A 17,543-nucleotide genomic window follows, 5' to 3' on the forward strand; every position below is an offset into this window, starting at 1 on the left:
ATTACTACATGATAAGTCTACAGCTATAAGGCACTAGCTTCGGACAGTCTACAGGGATGATCTATGAACCTCTGGAGAGAAACTGGTGATTAATGTAGCTGTAGAGTCAAAAGGGCTTCAGGGTCTATTTTCAACTTTACCAAGACTGGTATTTTTCTCAGACTCTTAAGTGATCCTAGTATAAATCCTGATTAAATGTTTTGTTGTGCATGTGCGTTTCTGCTTGCACAAGTACACATGCCAAGGGCAAGAAAACCAAGTATCCTGGTAGGCTGCAACCTGGGTAGAGTGAGTCTGATGTCATTATTTAATTTCCATGTCAATGACCATGTGTCAGTAAGAATCGGTGCCAAACTCAAGCCATATGCCAAGGGGACCTGTAGTGGTTTTACTACAAGTCAATGTGTCTTACACCATTGTAGTGGCGATAGGTATGAAGGAGTCTATTTCATAGCTATGTTATCCACGGAGGAGCTAACCTCACAACGGAAGTACTCTATAAGCACCGAGCGAGTCGTACGCGGTTTGATCATGGTTCATGACTTCTAATAACTTTCCTCCTGAATGGAAGGTTTTATTTATTAGCGGCATGTGTGTTAGCCAACAGAAGACTGTTTTGGAAATTCTCTTCACTGTGTTGCAATCTGAGCGACTACTACCTCATCGGTCGCTGTTATCAAGGGCAATTCAAATTCCTAGGTCTCTAACCTTCTTCTGGACTGTGGCTGGACTGACTGTTGCTGGCATTGGTACTGGTACCAAAGGGGGCCAGCTACCCTACCAATTTATCCCAAAATGTTATCCTACCGGAACACATGATTAGAGCATTTTACTAGTTGCATTGTAGTTGAGACTGCACATGGCAAGAAGTGATTATTGTTGCCATTTTTTGGGGGGAGGTGGAAAGTCCACTGGACTTCTTTTACGACCACTGTGGTAACTCAGATGTATTCTAAGGTTAACCTCGTTGAAGGGCTTGTCCGCTCCTCTCTGTTTTCGTGGGGAAGTTTACAACTTGTTTCCTGGTCAGACGGCCTCATACAGTGTTGCATGTAGCCCCCCCCCCCCCTCTAACGAGAAGTTTGTGTCCTTTGTACGAGTTGTCAGTAGCCGCGTAGTTAATAGATTGGCTGTAAACCTTTCAACCTGGTGCTTGTGCTTCAAAACGCTCAGTGGCTGTCGTGACCTGAAGGACAAGAGAGGTTCATCTTAGCCACAGCATCGCATTACTCCAAGGAGGAGGGAAGTGGCTCACTCACAGAGACTGCTGGTTCGAAAATCATGAAAATAAGAGTCTATTAGGTTTGCTGATTTGAATGTGACAAGATTTTGTAATATCTGCTTGAGTCAAATTCTGCACCAAGAGGTTCTGTCGACAGATACTCCTTGTGGGTGACTGTGTTACAGCCAGCATGTGTTACAGCCAGCATTAGGAGAAGACAGTGTGATAAATGGAGACGGCACAGTTACTTGTGACAATACTTGTTTGTTTTCCCAATCCATTAGTGGGATCAAATGATCCATCAAGTCTGCTCCGAGTAGCAGGTGTTCAGTGTCGAGGCTGGTAACATACACAGGGTGAACAAGCTATACGTCTTGGAAGTGTAGTTTCAGCATGAGTCCCATTGTGAGAGGCGAGGTAGTCTGAGTGAAACCTCTAAGTTTAGTGTCGCATCGTTCCATTTTTAACCAACATGTAGCTGGGTTCAAAGCTCTTTTGAGATTATTGAACAATGTTTGAGAGATGAGCGATATTGCCGAGCCTGAATCAATTAGCACATCAACAGCTTAAGCTCTCCAGGACTGTTTCCAGGCAGCGATCCTCGGAGTTGCACTCTGTGGTCACATTCCCCACAAAGTGGATTGATTGTTGGCAACGGTGTGATGTGTCATTTGTGTTCATGGTGAAAACAGATTGACTCATCGGAGTTTGAGTGGAATTGGCTATTGCGATGTTGTTTACCTTGTGCGTCACAATATTTGTTACTGAGTCTATAGTCAAAGCCCATGGGCTTGTTTCTTGATCGAGTGGGCCCTGGATAGGGTTTTGAGTGAGAGCAGGGGTAATTTGATAGTTTACGTCCTCGCTAATGGTGTTAATTTCGTCAGACCTGTTCTCTGGCAATTCCATGACTAGTCATAGTGACTTAATTTTTTCCTCTTTCTCAAATTCTTGAAGCTTTTGTACTTCTCTTAACAGATATTCTAGAGAGTATAGGTCTACGTTTTTGATCATCATTGAACCCTTTGTTACCCTTGTGCCCTGACACTTTGTGTGTGGGGGTGGGTGCAGGAACGTAGCGTTCAGGTTGATTGTAGCGGTAGTCGTTTCGCTGGCGACGTTCTTTATAGTTATTTGGACCGCGGTGGTTATTGGTTTTGTGGTAGATACTGTTGTTGTGCAGTCATCTCTCAACACTCATATCCCTGATAAAGCTCCTTCTAACTGGAGTTAGTGCTCCTGTTCAATATTGAAAAGCGTTAGGGTATCCATCCAAGGCGTCCTCTATGTCTGCTAAGAACATCTGTGTCATTTGGCTTTTGGAACGGGGTCAAAGGTGTGGAAGTTTTTGCCGATTATGTCAAGGCGTTCCGTGTCAAGTGCGTGGAGAGGGTTGGCTTCATCCCATGGGAAATTTTGGGCCGAAAGGCCAAGAGGAGAAGCCAAGCTTTGGCTTTGTTGGCGTGTAGGCGCCATATTACTCTGTGCCGGATGGCCAAGAGGAAAAGACTGAGGGACACCTGAGAGAGGTAAGGTCTGAAACCTTCTGTCGTCTTCACTCGTTTGTGTACCGAGCTCCGGTTGCGAGCTTGGTTGCTTTGTTGGTTAGTCACGCTGTAGCGCATGACTGTTCTGGAGTTCCTCCAGGTGGTATCTAAGGGTGTTATTCTGCTGCATAGGAGTTTTGTCATCCAACTTGGTTATTGTGTTCATTAACTGATCGCCTTTGGTCTACAGATGTATCTAGTTTGTTATTTTTTGGCTAAATTGAGTAGTTCCTGTAGAAGACGATTTTGTTCAAGAGTTTGTGCTCATTCGTCATCATACGTTTTTGCCATTTCTTTTAATTGTTCCGTTCTCAAGCGCAGTTCCTTGGCTAGCAGTATCCTTTTTTGGGGTCTCTACTGTGGTACTGGACCAATGTCAATCTCTGCTGGCGCCCATACTTCAGGGCTAAACTGGAGAGAACCTTTACAAGGCCTGCGCCAGATGGTTTATTTTGGAGGATGTTTATCTCAATTTCTGCCGTTTTTTCGCTTATGGCATAGTTTGGGTTTGCATCGCTGCTGAGGTCCTTATCTGAAAGATCAACCTGGTAAAAATGTTTGTTTGGCAATTTAACTTCCTTGTTAAATCAAACGAGACAAGGACACCCAATCAGTTAAGATTGGTTGGATATTATAAAGTGTAACCATTTGTTACAGATATGAGAAAAAAGTGTAGATTCTATCACAAGAGGTGATTTACCCCTGAAAACTGAAATCACATGGGATTCCAGCAAAGGCTATACTTCCGTCACCCAAACCGCGGGATTTCCGCTGTAAACAAAGGAGAATGGCTGGTCTCTGTTTGTTATCTTAGCTTCTAATGCAGGGGTCCTTCAACTTTTTCAGCCTGGGACCCAAATTAGAAATGTTGTGTTTTCCTGGGGCTTAGGAAAATATGCAACTACAGTGCCTTGCGAAAGTATTCGGCCCCCTTGAACTTTGCGACCTTTTGCCACATTTCAGGCTTCAAACATAAAGATATAAAACTGTATTTTTTGGTGAAGAATCAACAACAAGTGGGACACAATCATGGTGGAAGGACATTTATTGGATATTTCAAACTTTTTTAACAAAACAAAAACTGAAAAATTGGGCGTGCAAAATTATTCAGCCCCTTTACTTTCAGTGCAGCAAACTCTCTCCAGAAGTTCAGTGAGGATCTCTGAATGATCCAATGTTGACCTAAATGACTAATGATGATAAATACAATCCACCTGTGTGTAATCAAGTCTCCGTATAAATGCACCTGCACTCAGAGGTCCGTTAAAAGCGCAGAGAGCATCATGAAGAACAAGGAACACACCAGGCAGGTCCGAGATACTGTTGTGAAGAAGTTTAAAGCCGGATTTGGATACAAAAAGATTTCCAAGCTTTACACATCCCAAGGAGCACTGTGCAAGCGATAATATTGAAATGGAAGGAGTATCAGACCACTGCAAATCTACCAAGACCTGGCCGTCCCTCTAAACTTTCAGCTCATACAAGGAGAAGACTGATCAGAGATGCAGCCAAGAGGCCCATGATCACTCTGGATGAACTGCAGAGATCTACAGCTGAGGTGGGAGACTCTGTCCATAGGACAACAATCAGTCGTATATTGCACAAATCTGGCCTTTATGGAAGAGTGGCAAGAAGAAAGCCATTTCTTAAAGATATCCATAAAAAGTGTCGTTTAAAGTTTGCCACAAGCCACCTGGGAGACACACCAAACATGTGGAAGAAGGTGCTCTGGTCAGATGAAACCAAAATGGAACTTTTTGGCAACAATGCAAAACGTTATGTTTGGCGTAAAAGCAACACAGCTCATCACCCTGAACACAACATCCCCACTGTCAAACATGGTGGTGGCAGCATCATGGTTTGGGCCTGCTTTTCTTCAGCAGGGACAGGGAAGATGGTTAAAATTGATGGGAAGATGGATGGAGCCAAATACAGGACCATCCTGGAAGAAAACCTGATGGAGTCTGCAAAAGACCTGAGACTGGGACGGAGATTTGTCTTCCAACAAGACAATGATCCAAAACATAAAGCAAAATCTACAATGGAATGGTTCAAAAATAAACATATCCAGGTGTTAGAACGGCCAAGTCAAAGTCCAGACCTGAATCCAATCGAGAATCTGTGGAAAGAACTGAAAACTGCTGTTCACAAATGCTCTCCATCCAACCTCACTGAGCTCGAGCTGTTTTGCAAGGAGGAATGGGGAAAAAATTCAGTCTCTCGATGTGCAAAACTCATAGAGACATACCCCAAGCGACTTACAGCTGTAATCGCAGAAAAAGGTGGTGCTACAAAGTATTAACTTAAGGGGCCTGAATAATTTTGCACTCCCAATTTTTCCGTTTTTGATTTGTTAAAAAAGTTTGAAATATCCAATAAATGTCCTTCCACTTCATGATTGTGTCCCACTTGTTGTTGATTCTTCACAAAAAAATACAGTTTTATATCTTTATGTTTGAAGCCTGAAATGTGGCAAAAGGTCGCAAAGTTCAAGGGGGCCGAATACTTTCGCAAGGCACTGTATCTGTCTAGGTTGGAATTGTTGCTGTTAAATACAATAAATAATTTAAATTCTGAACTGGAACAAACTGATTGATCACATCACACAGATTAGTAACAGAACGCACCCACAGGCTTTTTGATAGTGCGACTCTAAGTAACAGTACAGATGAAATATTATCAGGCCTACTGTACTTCTTATTGTAGAAATTATTGTTAAAAGAAAATCTAGGTTGGAACTGATGCTGTTTAAAATACAATACCGATTTTTTATTCTGAACTAGAATAAACTGATTGAACACATCAGACAGATGTAGACCAGGTAATACACACACAGTCCTAATGAGAGGTGTGTGGCTGGTTGAAGTTTTTAACAAGCTTGTCTATTCTGGGCTCAGTTTTTGACAGTGCAACATTGAGGTCATACTCAGCAATGAGGTCGTTTCTGCACTTGTTCTTTACGTATGTCAGAGTTGAGAACCCTGACTCGCATAGGTATGTGGTACCAAACTGGATCAGAACATCTACTGTTTCCCAGTCAGGCAGGATGCCGCTTCCTGCTGTAGATGAGCAACCCAGAACTGTGTGAGTGTTTGCCTCAAAAAGCATCTTGCATCAATCAGTTTATTCCAGTTAAGAAAACAAATTATTACTTGTATTTTAACAGCAACAGTTCCAACGTAGACTAGTTTTCAACAATAATTTCTACAGTAAGATGTACAGTAGGCCTGATAATCTTTCATCTTCATCTGTACTGTTACTAAGGGTTGCACCATCAGTATGCCGCTAATAAATAAAACCTTCCATTCAGGAGGCTGTGTAACTTACAAGGCCACAGGATTGTTTGAAAGCGAAACTCACATCTACTACTATGGGAGTTAGTACTCCCTTATTTCTGCTTATCATCCATCGCCTGTTATAAAAGTACAACAATGCCTTGCTAGCTGACTTACTTTTCTACTGTCGAAGCATTGTTACCTGAAGCATTCTGCCCTGTTCTGAAAACTCCCTGGGTTTACCATCATGCTGTCTGTTTGGTCAGGACGTGTCGTTTGACTAATTTGTTGGTTTTGAGAGACTCATTACTAATGTAAAGCACTTCCCCGCACAAAACACATTGTGGACGCTCATCGTTATTTCTCAAAGTTTGTATGAAAGAGAAACTCATCCCTGTATTTGTGTTTCAGACAGAACTTGTGGCTAGCATGAGTACATTTGATGATAGCGGTGAGTGATGGAGAGTGGGAATGACAGTGGCTGACAGGGCATCATCTGCTGCTGAACAACAGTGCGGCATCGTGTGTCGTGGAGTGATCTTCAAGAAAACTGCAGAAAAAAGATCCGGTGAAGCACACAAGCATCTCCCTCTCCCACTCACGCAGCTGCCAAACTGAGCAGAGACCACTGCTAAGCAGAGAGCACACTGAACAGAGAGCACAGATGCACTTGGCCAAATTACTTGGCCTCATAAACTGAACAAGTTCCACAGACATGTGACTAACAGAAATGGAATAATGTGTCCCTGAACAAAAGGGGGTCAAAATCCAAGTAACAGTCAGTATCTGGTGTGGCCACCAGCTGCATTAAGTACTGCAGTGCATCTCCTCCTCATGGACTGCACCAGATTTGCCAATTCTTGCTGTGAGATGTTACCCCACTCTTCCACCAAGGCACCTGCAAGTTCCCGGACATTTCTGGGGGGAATGGCTCTAGCCCTCACCTTCCGATCCAACAGGTCCCAGATGTGCTCAATAGGATTGAGATCCGGGCTCTTCGCTGGCCATAGCAGAACACTGACTTTCCTGTCTTGCAGGAAATCACACACAGAACGAGCAGTATGGCTGGTGGCATTGTCATGTTGGAGGGTCATGTCAGGATGAGCCTGCAGGAAGACATTGATAAATGTTTAATGTTTCTTAATGCCCAATGCCCAATTTGGATACCATAAAAGATAAAATAAGTTGATACCTTATTTTCGTTTTGGTTTTCAGCTAGAAAAATGACAAAACTATTAATTTCCTCGTTTTAGCATTGCTGAGATGAAAGGAAATAGGAATTATCCATAAGCACATGGACCGGGTCTCCTGATCATTTCATGTTTGGTTAATGATATTTGTCCCTCATGAGACACTGTAGACGTGGAAGCTTGAGCAACTCATCCACGCCTTTATTTCATCCCGTCTGGACTATTGTAATGCCCTTTTTGTTGGCGCATCTGCCAAGTGCCTAAACAGGCTACAATATGTCCAGAACTGTGATGCACATGTCCTCACCCACACCGCAAGCACATTACTCCAGTGCTGTTCAACCTCCACTGGCTCCCCATATGCTCACAAATCGACTACAAAATCCTGGTTCACAACCACCAAGCTATCCACAACTCTGGACCAAAGTACCTGTCTGACCTCATTCTACCCTCCTGCCCCACACACACCCTTCGCTCCTCCAGGTTCGTCTCCCCGCAGCAGACTAAAAACTATGGGTGACAGTTTTCAGTTGCGCTACTCCACCGCTGTGGAACGCACTTACAGACACTATTAGGGCTGCAGAATCTCTGTCCTCCTTTAAGGCACAGCTCAAGACCGTGCTGTTCAGAAAAGCTTTCAAGGACCTCTGCTAATTTTGTTCTCATGTTCTCTGGATCTGGCGACACTTATAGCTTTGGTTGTTGTTTGTGTTCTGTGTTTTGGATTAAAAAATATATTTTTTATTTATTCTTTACAAATTAAAAAATATATATTGTTATTATGTTAGTGGGAAAATTGACATCTTCAAAACCCAACCTTCATTTACCAGTTGTGACACACAGATGATCCAACCTCAGTTTTAGAGAGACTGATTTTACGACCAAAATTATCCTATTTACACTTTCTAGTAAATGTTGACACTAGAATAACTTTTTACGACTCATATCGATGTCCATAAGGGTTTTTCAAAGAGATTCGTTGCTTTTTAAAGGCAGTCGCTCTTTAATAATAGGGGTTCCTGCCGATGCAGTAACGCCCCGAATAGCGGGCCGCAATCAGATCATTCTCCATCTCTCGTGATCCTGCGACAGCGACTTGTCATGTGCGCAGTAGGGTCTGATTTAAAATGACCCGTGCTATCCGCGATTCCCCACAATCGGTACCCAAGGTGGTGCACGTTTTGTTTTTTGCCCTAGAACTACACACCTGATTTAAATAATCACCAATCTTTTATCATTTCAATCAACTGTGTAGTGTTAAAGAAAGAAAAAAAGGTGCATTCTAGACGTCCAAATGATACCTGCTTGCAGTGACCAATTTAAAACGATGGACATTATTCAAGCCAATAAAACCGTCTAATGTATGTGCTCTCTCCAATCAGGATTGGACCGAGTGAAGAAAAGCGAGTGTGTACGGAAACGACCGAAAGGCATAATGATATAACTGGGTTTAGTGCGTAGATTTGATAGTGCTCGGTCTTCTGTGGACGGACGGGTTGGCCAGACAAGATTGTCTAAAGTGAAAGAAAAAACAACTGGATGATGAGTTATCAAAGACAGAATATGAAGTGCCTTAAAATATTGTCTATAACCGTCGCGCTGTTGATAGCGCACAGCGCTGCTATTATAAGGTAACATATTTTCGTCAGTTGCTTGGTTAACCCAAGTAATTATTCTTTCGCCATCCCGTGACGAGTATAGAATAGGCTATCTCTGGGGTAGTTTAATTTCCTGACGGTAGGCAATTATTATTGCCAATTTTACATGCATGTTTGTTTAGGCACATGTTGTTCGAATTTTGGTACACTCACAGAACGTTTCCATAACGCTGGCATGTTCATGACATCTATCTCCTAAAGTTTGAATTGAAGTTAACATAGATTGTACATAATAACGAAGCAATTAAGTTGTAAAATAGAACCAAGCTGCTCGTAAATGTATGGGAACATCAGTATAAAACAGGAAGTACGTTAGAGCGCACGAGTTCTGAATTATTTGTTAAACAAATTACGACAGAAACTAATGTATCTCTCTTCGTTATCATATCAATGATCCCTTAGAATTCCCCTCCACAAGACGCGCAGTATGCGCCGCCTAATGCACGACAATGGGATGAGTTTTGAACAACTCCAGGACATGGCCAAGACCGTTGGTGGTGCAGGAGTTGACACACCAACACCCTTACCAGCAACCACTCAGAGCCCGAAAGTGCCAGTTGAGAGACTCACTAACTTCATGGATGTAAGTGGATATTGTCACTAGGCCTCGTTGAACTCTAGCTTGTTCTAGGTTGACTGAAACAAGTAAAGCCAGGGTTCTCCAGGAGTTGGGTGTGCAGGCTTTTGTTCCAACCCTTACCCTTCATAACATGCCCAATCTGCTAATCATAGCCCAGATTGAAGGTTATGAGATGTGTGTGTGTAATTTATTTATTTGGTTTAATAAAGCTTGCACATTCAGTATCTCCCCAAGAGTTAGGAAAAGAGAACTGTAGTATAGACTTATGCCTATTTATCATATGAATGTGGTGTTTATGTCAAATCTCTCTACAGGCTCAGTACTATGGGGTGATCAGCATAGGCACACCACCCCAGGACTTTACTGTGCTGTTTGACACCGGCTCCTCCAACCTGTGGGTGCCCTCCATTCACTGCTCCTTCCTGGATGTTGCATGCTGTGAGTCAGTCTATTATTGCCTTTGCTGCACTTCACCATAGCCACGGGAAGTAGGGGTGCAGGGGGTGCAAAAAAAAAAAAGATGCAACAATTTCTACGATTTTAGTTACAGTTCATATAAGGAAAGAAGTCACTTGAAATGAAATAATTTGGCTCAAATCTATGGATTTCACATCACTTGGATTATAGATATGCATCTGTTGGTCACAGATACCTTAAAGGTAGGGGTGTGGATCAGAAAACCAGTCAGTATCTGGTGTGACCACAATTTGCCTCGTGCAAACATCTCCTTCGCATCGAGTTGATCAGGCTATTGATTTTGGCACGTTGTCCCACTCTTCAATGGGTGTGCGAAGATGTTGGCGGGAACTGGAACACACTGTCATGCATGTCGATCCAGAACATCCCAAACATGCTCAATGGGTGACATGTCTGAGTATGCAGGCCATGGAAGAACTGGGATATTTTCAACTTCCAGGAATTGTGAACAGATCCTTGTGACATGGGGCCGTGCATGATCATGCTGAAACATGAAGTGATGGAGGTGGATGAATGGCACGGCAATGGGCTTCAGGATCTCGTCACAGTATACTGTGCATTCAAACTGCCTTCGATAAAATGCAATTGTGTTTGTTGTCTGTAGCTTATGCCTGCCCAGACCATAACCCCACTGCCACAATGGGGCACTCTGGTCACAACGTTGACACCTGCAAACCACTCACCCGCACAATGCCGAACACACTATCTGCCATCTGCTCGGTACAGTTGAAACTGGCATTCATCTGTGAAGAGCACACTTCTCCAGCATGCCAGTGGCCATCGAAGGTGAACATTTGCCCACTGAAGACGGTTACGATGCCGAACTGCAGTCAGGTCAAGACCCTTGTGAGGACGGCGAGCACACAGATCTTCCCAGAGACTGTTTCTGACAATTTGTGCACATTTTCTTTGTGAAAATTCTGTTTCATCAGTTGTCTGGGTGGCTGGTCTCAGACGGTCCCGCAGGTGAAGAAACCGGATGTGGAGGTCCTGGGCTGGAATGTTTACACGTGGTATGTGTTAAGGCGATTTGGACGTTCTGCCAAATTCTCTAAAAGGACGTTGGAGGTGGCTTATGGTAGAGAAATTAACATTCATTCCTGCAGTCAGTGTGCCAATTTGCACGCTCCCTCAACTTGACACAACTGTAGATTTTAGTGCCATTTATTGTCCCCAGTACACAAAGCTTCTTTATATGCCACACTTGTCAGGTGGATGGATAATCTTGGCAAAGGAGAAATGCTCATTAACAGGGATGTAAACAAATTTGTGCCCAAAATCAAACTTTTTGAGTGTATGGTATCTCTTTATTTCGGGTCATAAAACATGGGACCAACACTTTACATGTTGCATGTATATATTTGTTCAGTGTATATACAGTACAAGTCACCAGTTTGGACACCAACTCATTCCAGAATGTTTTATTTTGTATTATTTTCTACATTGTAGAAGACATCAACTATGAAATAACACATGGATCTTATATTTGACAGCTTTGCACACTCTTGGCATTCTCTCAACCAGCTTAATGAGGTAGTCGCCTAAAATGCATTTCAATTAACAGGTGTGCCTTGTTAAAAGTACATTTGTTGAATTTCTTTCCTTCATGCATTTGAGTCAATCAGTTGTTGTGACAAGGTAGGGGTGGTATACAGAATATAGCCCTATTTGGTAAAAGATCAAGTCCATATTATGGCAAGAACAGCTAAAATAAGCAAAGAGAAATGACAGTCCATCATTACTTTAAGACATGAAGGTCAGTCAATCCGTTTTTAAAAAATGTAGTCGCAAAAACCTTTGAGCGCTATGATGAAACTGGCTCTCATGAGGACTGGCACAGGAAAGGAAGACGCAGAGTGACCTCTGCTGCAGAGGATAAGTTCATTAGAGTTAACTGTACCTCAGATTGCAGCCCAAATAAATGCTTAAGAGTTCAAGTAACAGACACATCTTGACATCAACTGTTCAGAGGAGACTGTGTGAATCAGGCCTTCATGGTAGAATTGCTGCAAAGAAACCACTTAAGGACTCCAATAATGAGAGACTTGCTTGGGCCAAGAAACACGAGCCATGGACATTAGTCCGGGGGAAATCTGTCCTTTTGGTCTGAGTCCAAATTTGAGGTTTTTGGTTCTAACCGCCGTGTCTTTGTGAGATGCAGAGTAGGTGAACAGATCTCTGCATGTGCGGTTCCCACCGTGAAGCATGGAGGTGGGGGTTGCTCTGCTGGTGACACTGTCGGTGATTGATTGATTGATTTATAAGTCAAGGCACACTTAACCAGCATGGCTACCACAGAATTCTGCAGCGATACGCCATTCCATCTGGTTTGCCCTTAGTGGGACTCGTTTGTTTTCCAACAGGACAATGACCTGACACTTCCAGGCTGTGTCAGGGCTATTTGACCAAGGAGAGTGATTGAGTTCATCAGATGACCTGGCCTCCACAATCACCTGACCTCAACCCAATTGAGATGGTTTGGGATGAGTTGGACCGCAGAGTGAAGGAAAAGCAACCAACAAGTGCTCAGCATATGTGGGAACTCCTTCAAGAATGTTGGAAAAGCATTCCAGGTGAAGCTGGTTGAGAGAATTCCAAGAGTGCAAAGCTGTCATTAAGCCATAGGGTAGCTACTTTAAGGAATCTAAAATATTTTGGGGTTACATGATTCCATGTGTTAGTTCATCAGTTCTAAATGTCTTCACTAAAAATAGTCAAAATAAAGAACCCTTGAATGATTAGGTGTGTCCAAGCTTTTGACTGGTACTGTGTATTTTGTGGAAATGTTAGATATTTTTCACAAGTAGTGCACTTGGTCCATTAGTAGTCCTGTATTAGTGGACCAATCTAGACATCTGTAGCACGGGCAAAACATTTTCTTCAGCAGCTCAGCTTTGTCAAGAAGGTAGTTTTATAATTAAGAACAGTATCGTGTGGTGTTCAATAGTTGGAATTGTATGAGTTGTTGCCCTGTCCCTTTCTCTGCGATCATTCTAATGGAATCCAGAAAAAACAAAACCCTCTCCTTAAACATTTTACATCAAAAGGTGCAAAGTTATTGGCAAAGACTCAAAACATCCATCAATTAAACATTTTTAAAGTTATTGATCAAATAACATGGAAAACAACCACTTTTTGTGCAATATTAATTACCATCCTTACAAACTTAATGTAAATTAACATTACTGTATTGTACATTGGCTGGTCATCTAGGTTTGTACCTGTGGACTTTCCATCACAAATGCACAATACGGTATTTGAGTACATTGAGACATCAAGTGGTTTGTGACACGGCTGAGTTGATTGAGCCTGGCTCTTGCAATGCTAGGGTTGTGGGTTCGATTCCCACGGGGGACCAATATGAAAACGTATGCACTCACTAAGTTCCTCTGCATAAGAGCATCTACTAACATGTAAAAGGAATGTTCAGTTTCCACAGAAACAAGTTGCATTTGCAAAGTATTTCAAGAAACTGGAAAACCTATATCAAATGTAGAGAATTATCAGACTCGACAAATGCTAGTAAACACTGAATTACAATTATTTTGTTTTACAGTAGTGCACTGGGTCTTCACTTCCTGTATTAGCAGACAATATGGGTATTCAGCGCAGGCATTGTTTTGCACCCCCCCCCCCCCTGTCGGCGTAGCACCCCCTGCCCCAAATTACTTTCCGTGGCGATGCACTTCACTCATAACATATGGTTATACTATCTGCTGAGTCTCCTATGGATGTCGATTTAAGGCCGCCCCCCCCCCCCCCTCCCACACCGCTCTGATTCAGAGGGGTTGGGTTAAATGCGGAAGACATATTTCAGTTGTACAACTGACTAGGTATCTCCCTTTATCATATAGTCATGAGATGGGTGCTAAAGTTGCATAAACGTTTTATTTTTTTTGCTCATCCATGCTTTAGCATGCTGTACTGGAAGTCATATTCATCGTTTTAAGGCGGCATGAGGGACATGTTTGTTTTGTATGAAAATGAGTGCCATTTATCCAACCTGAGACAGTTGTCAACTTTATGTACACCTCTGCTTAGGGCTCCACCATCGTTATAACTCTAAGAAGTCGAGCACGTACGTTCAGAATGGCACCCAATTCTCCATCCAGTATGGCAGAGGCAGCTTGTCTGGGTTCATCAGTGGGGACACTGTCTCTGTAAGTGGACGTGTGTGTGTGTGTGTGTGTGTGTGTGTGTGTGTGTGTGTGTGTGTGTGTGCGCGCACACGTTAATTTGCATTCCTCTCATTTAAGTGGACAAATCCACAGAATTTTACCATTGTCCATTTTAAGTGATGGAATGTGGAGCATAGTCTGCATACCATTTCTTACTGTGTATTGTCTGTAAACCTCACGGTTTGTGTTCACGAACAATCTGCTTTGTACATCAGTTCCTGTTCTTCACTCCATCCCTCTCTCAGTTGGCTGGCATGCAGGTCACTGGTCAACAGTTTGGTGAGGCTGTGAAGCAACCTGGCATCACATTTGCAGTGGCACGCTTTGACGGGGTGCTGGGCATGGGCTACCCTACCATATCTGTCGACAAAATAACCCCTGTGTTTGACACTGCCATGGCTGCCAAGCTGTTGCCTCAGAACATATTTTCCTTCTATATTAGCAGGTTGGTTTTAGGGATTTTTTTTCTCTCCTTTTTAATACATTCCTACTGGGGGCCGTAGGTCAATGTGTGGTTTGACTTGTGATTTTGTTTTTAAACCATTTTTTTTAAGCTGTGTTCACCGTTGGAGGTCAACTGAAAGGAGTTTATTTTTATTTGAACTGGGATATTTTTAGCTCCTGTTATCCTGAAATTCTTTAACCCTACTTGCTGTCATATTTCCTAGGAAATAAGTAAGTGAAATAGTTCACCTATTTTCAGTTTGTGACAACAAGCACGTTAGTGTAGAGAATCATTGTACCATCTACACCACTGAAATATATTTTCCATTTTACCAAAAATATTGTATTTAGAGCTGTTTGAAGCTGGTGTACAAAACTGAAAGTAAAACAGCAAAAACAAAACTTAAGAATGGGAAGCATAGAAATAGAACATCTTCTGCTTAGACTTGCATTCAATGAGTGACAGATCTATAACACACATTTCTATGAGAATTTGGTTGGGTCACCCAAAAAGTTACATATTGCAGCTTTAAAATGTATTTATTTTTGTGGGTAAAGTCTATGAACTTAAACCACAGGTTAATTCATTTTCATAACTTGTACAACCTTATATTCTTGTTGTGACTAGCTTCAATGGGGTTAAGTCAATACATTTACATATCTGATAGTAGATTGAACTGAACTTGTAACCCCTTTTGATATCCTGTTCCTCAGGGAGCCATTTGCTGCTGTAGGAGGAGAGCTGATGCTGGGAGGCACAGACCCACTGTACTACACTGGAGACCTGCACTATGTCAATGTCACACGCAAGGCCTATTGGCAGATTGAGATGAGCAGGTAAGCAACTTGGTTCTCATCTACACAGAGGCTCTTTTATAATATCTATACCAGAGGAGAACAACTGCCCCCTCATTGAAGCCATGAAGTTCAAAGAAAGTAGGATCCCCCATTTATAGTCAATGGAAAAATAACTTTCTCCGTGTAAATAAAGACAATCATTGTACCAATAATTGCTTCTATTACACCAGATGCATGTCCTTGAACCAATTTATTAAGAAATCACACACAGATGTTATAAGGATAATTTAGTCTTGAGTGATCACAGCTAATTGGTGCTCTGCAGTGTGGAAGTGGGAAACCAGCTGACGTTGTGCAAGGCCGGTTGCCAGGCGATTGTTGATACGGGAACGTCCCTCATCACCGGGCCTGCGGAGGAGGTCCGGGCGCTGCAAAAAGCCATCGGAGCCTTGCCTCTACTGATGGGAGAGGTAGGTACAGGAGTCTGTAGACTAAATGTCTACCTGTTGTAGCATATAAGTACATTCTATCAGTTCCAACCTCCTGTTTTAGTTCTCCTGAATGGCCAACAAAAGATTTCAATCATGCATGCATGTATTGTCGTGACAGAAGTTAAGTTTTGATTTGAAGTACATGCAGTTATGTTTAACTTACTTGCACTCTATTTTGTTCTTCCTCTCAGTATTGGATTGACTGCAAGAAGGTTTCCTCTCTCCCCGTCATCACATTCAACCTGGGAGGGAAGATGTTTAACTTGACTGGAGACGACTATATCATAATGGTAAATTGCACCTCATGACCAGTGTTCAATGTGGCCTGCCTGCCTGCCAGTAGAAAGTCAGAAATTTGACAACTTCAGTCATCATCACTTAAACGGTTAATCACAGTTCGTAGGCATTTTAATACATCTTGAAATGTATAATTTAATTCTGTGGACATACCTGCTGTTGAGAATCATTCAACGGTTCTCTCCCCTATGTGCTGCAGGAGTCCCAGATGGGTCAGAAAATCTGTCTGTCAGGCTTCATGGCCATGAACATCCCCCCTCCGGCTGGACCGTTGTGGATCCTGGGAGATGTGTTCATTGGACGCTACTACAGCGTGTTTGATAGAGATGCAGACCGCGTGGGGTTCGCCCCTGCCAAGTAGAGGGGAGAAACCACAAACAACCCCTAGCCACTTGTGGAGATCTGAAAGGATTTGATGGGTATAAGCAATATAGTGGTCCTACCAAACCAAGGTGCAGCTAGTACCTATCAAATCCCCACAGATCATGCTGAATTATAGGAGGAAAAGCACACCACAAATGAACAAAACTTCAAAAAAAGAAACTTGTCTTTGCCTATTTTGCTTCTTTTTGGGGGGGGGGGGGCGAGGGGGCTGGCTAAGTTTTTTTTAAAGACTAAGTGTCACCATGTGAGTTTGGTGAATGATTAATAAATATTGCAGATCAAAACTGATATGAGCTGCTGTATGCAGTTCAGCTTGGTGTTTTGTATGAAAACAAAGGAGATACAACAGTACCACTATCTGACAATGCAACCACTTGTTTTTGGAAAGCAGAAGACTGAATTCATATCATTGTAGATTAAACTCTGTTTTTGTTAAATCAACCAGAACGTTGATGTCCAGGGAATTTGACCAGGGTACAGAAGTTGTATCAAACTTTTTTTGTAAAACCATGTCTTGTACACTTGAACTCTTTTTGTTGACCCCAAGACCATGACGCTTCCATTATAGCCTAAATAAAATGGTCATGCACTACAGCATCTGATGATCCTAAAATGTATCAAAAAGATGTGACACTGAAAAAAGTATATTAAATAAAAATCTAGTCATTCTTGTCCATGTTGAACTGGCATTTTGTTCCTTTTCAAAAGCTTATGGTAGTAGTTGTATGCTTCGGCAGACATCCTTTAAGAGTAAGTGCCCTCAAAGGAGCTATACAAGTGTGTTTAGTACAGGTAAGGAAATTGACCTAACCAAACTTCTCAACCCCACCCGTTTCATGTTTAACTCTTAGATTTAGGAATTTAATTTAATGATTTTATGCACTGGGTGACTGGGCTAGTAGACTAGATTGACTAGCTAGTTTTAAAATCTATGCCATGTGATATTTGACTTTGACTAGACAAGATATTACAACTGACTAGTTGACCACTTTTTCTACTAGC

General features: G+C 42.4%; 1 protein-coding gene across 1 annotated transcript; it reads left to right on the forward strand.

Annotated features, from left to right (window-relative positions):
* The first annotated feature begins 8,392 nt into the window (after positions 1–8,392).
* napsa (napsin A aspartic peptidase) lies at positions 8,393–17,215 on the forward strand. Its single transcript, XM_020486295.2, has 9 exons — positions 8,393–8,865; positions 9,295–9,475; positions 9,787–9,910; positions 13,991–14,109; positions 14,373–14,572; positions 15,286–15,408; positions 15,695–15,839; positions 16,052–16,150; positions 16,357–17,215. The coding sequence occupies exons 1-9, from the start codon at positions 8,774–8,776 to the stop codon at positions 16,516–16,518; spliced, it is 1,245 nt and encodes a 414-aa protein (XP_020341884.1). The 5' UTR covers positions 8,393–8,773; the 3' UTR covers positions 16,519–17,215.
* The last annotated feature ends 328 nt before the right edge of the window (positions 17,216–17,543 follow it).

This window comes from Oncorhynchus kisutch, linkage group LG6 (assembly GCF_002021735.2).
Source record: "Oncorhynchus kisutch isolate 150728-3 linkage group LG6, Okis_V2, whole genome shotgun sequence".
NCBI classification, from domain to species: domain Eukaryota; kingdom Metazoa; phylum Chordata; class Actinopteri; order Salmoniformes; family Salmonidae; genus Oncorhynchus; species Oncorhynchus kisutch.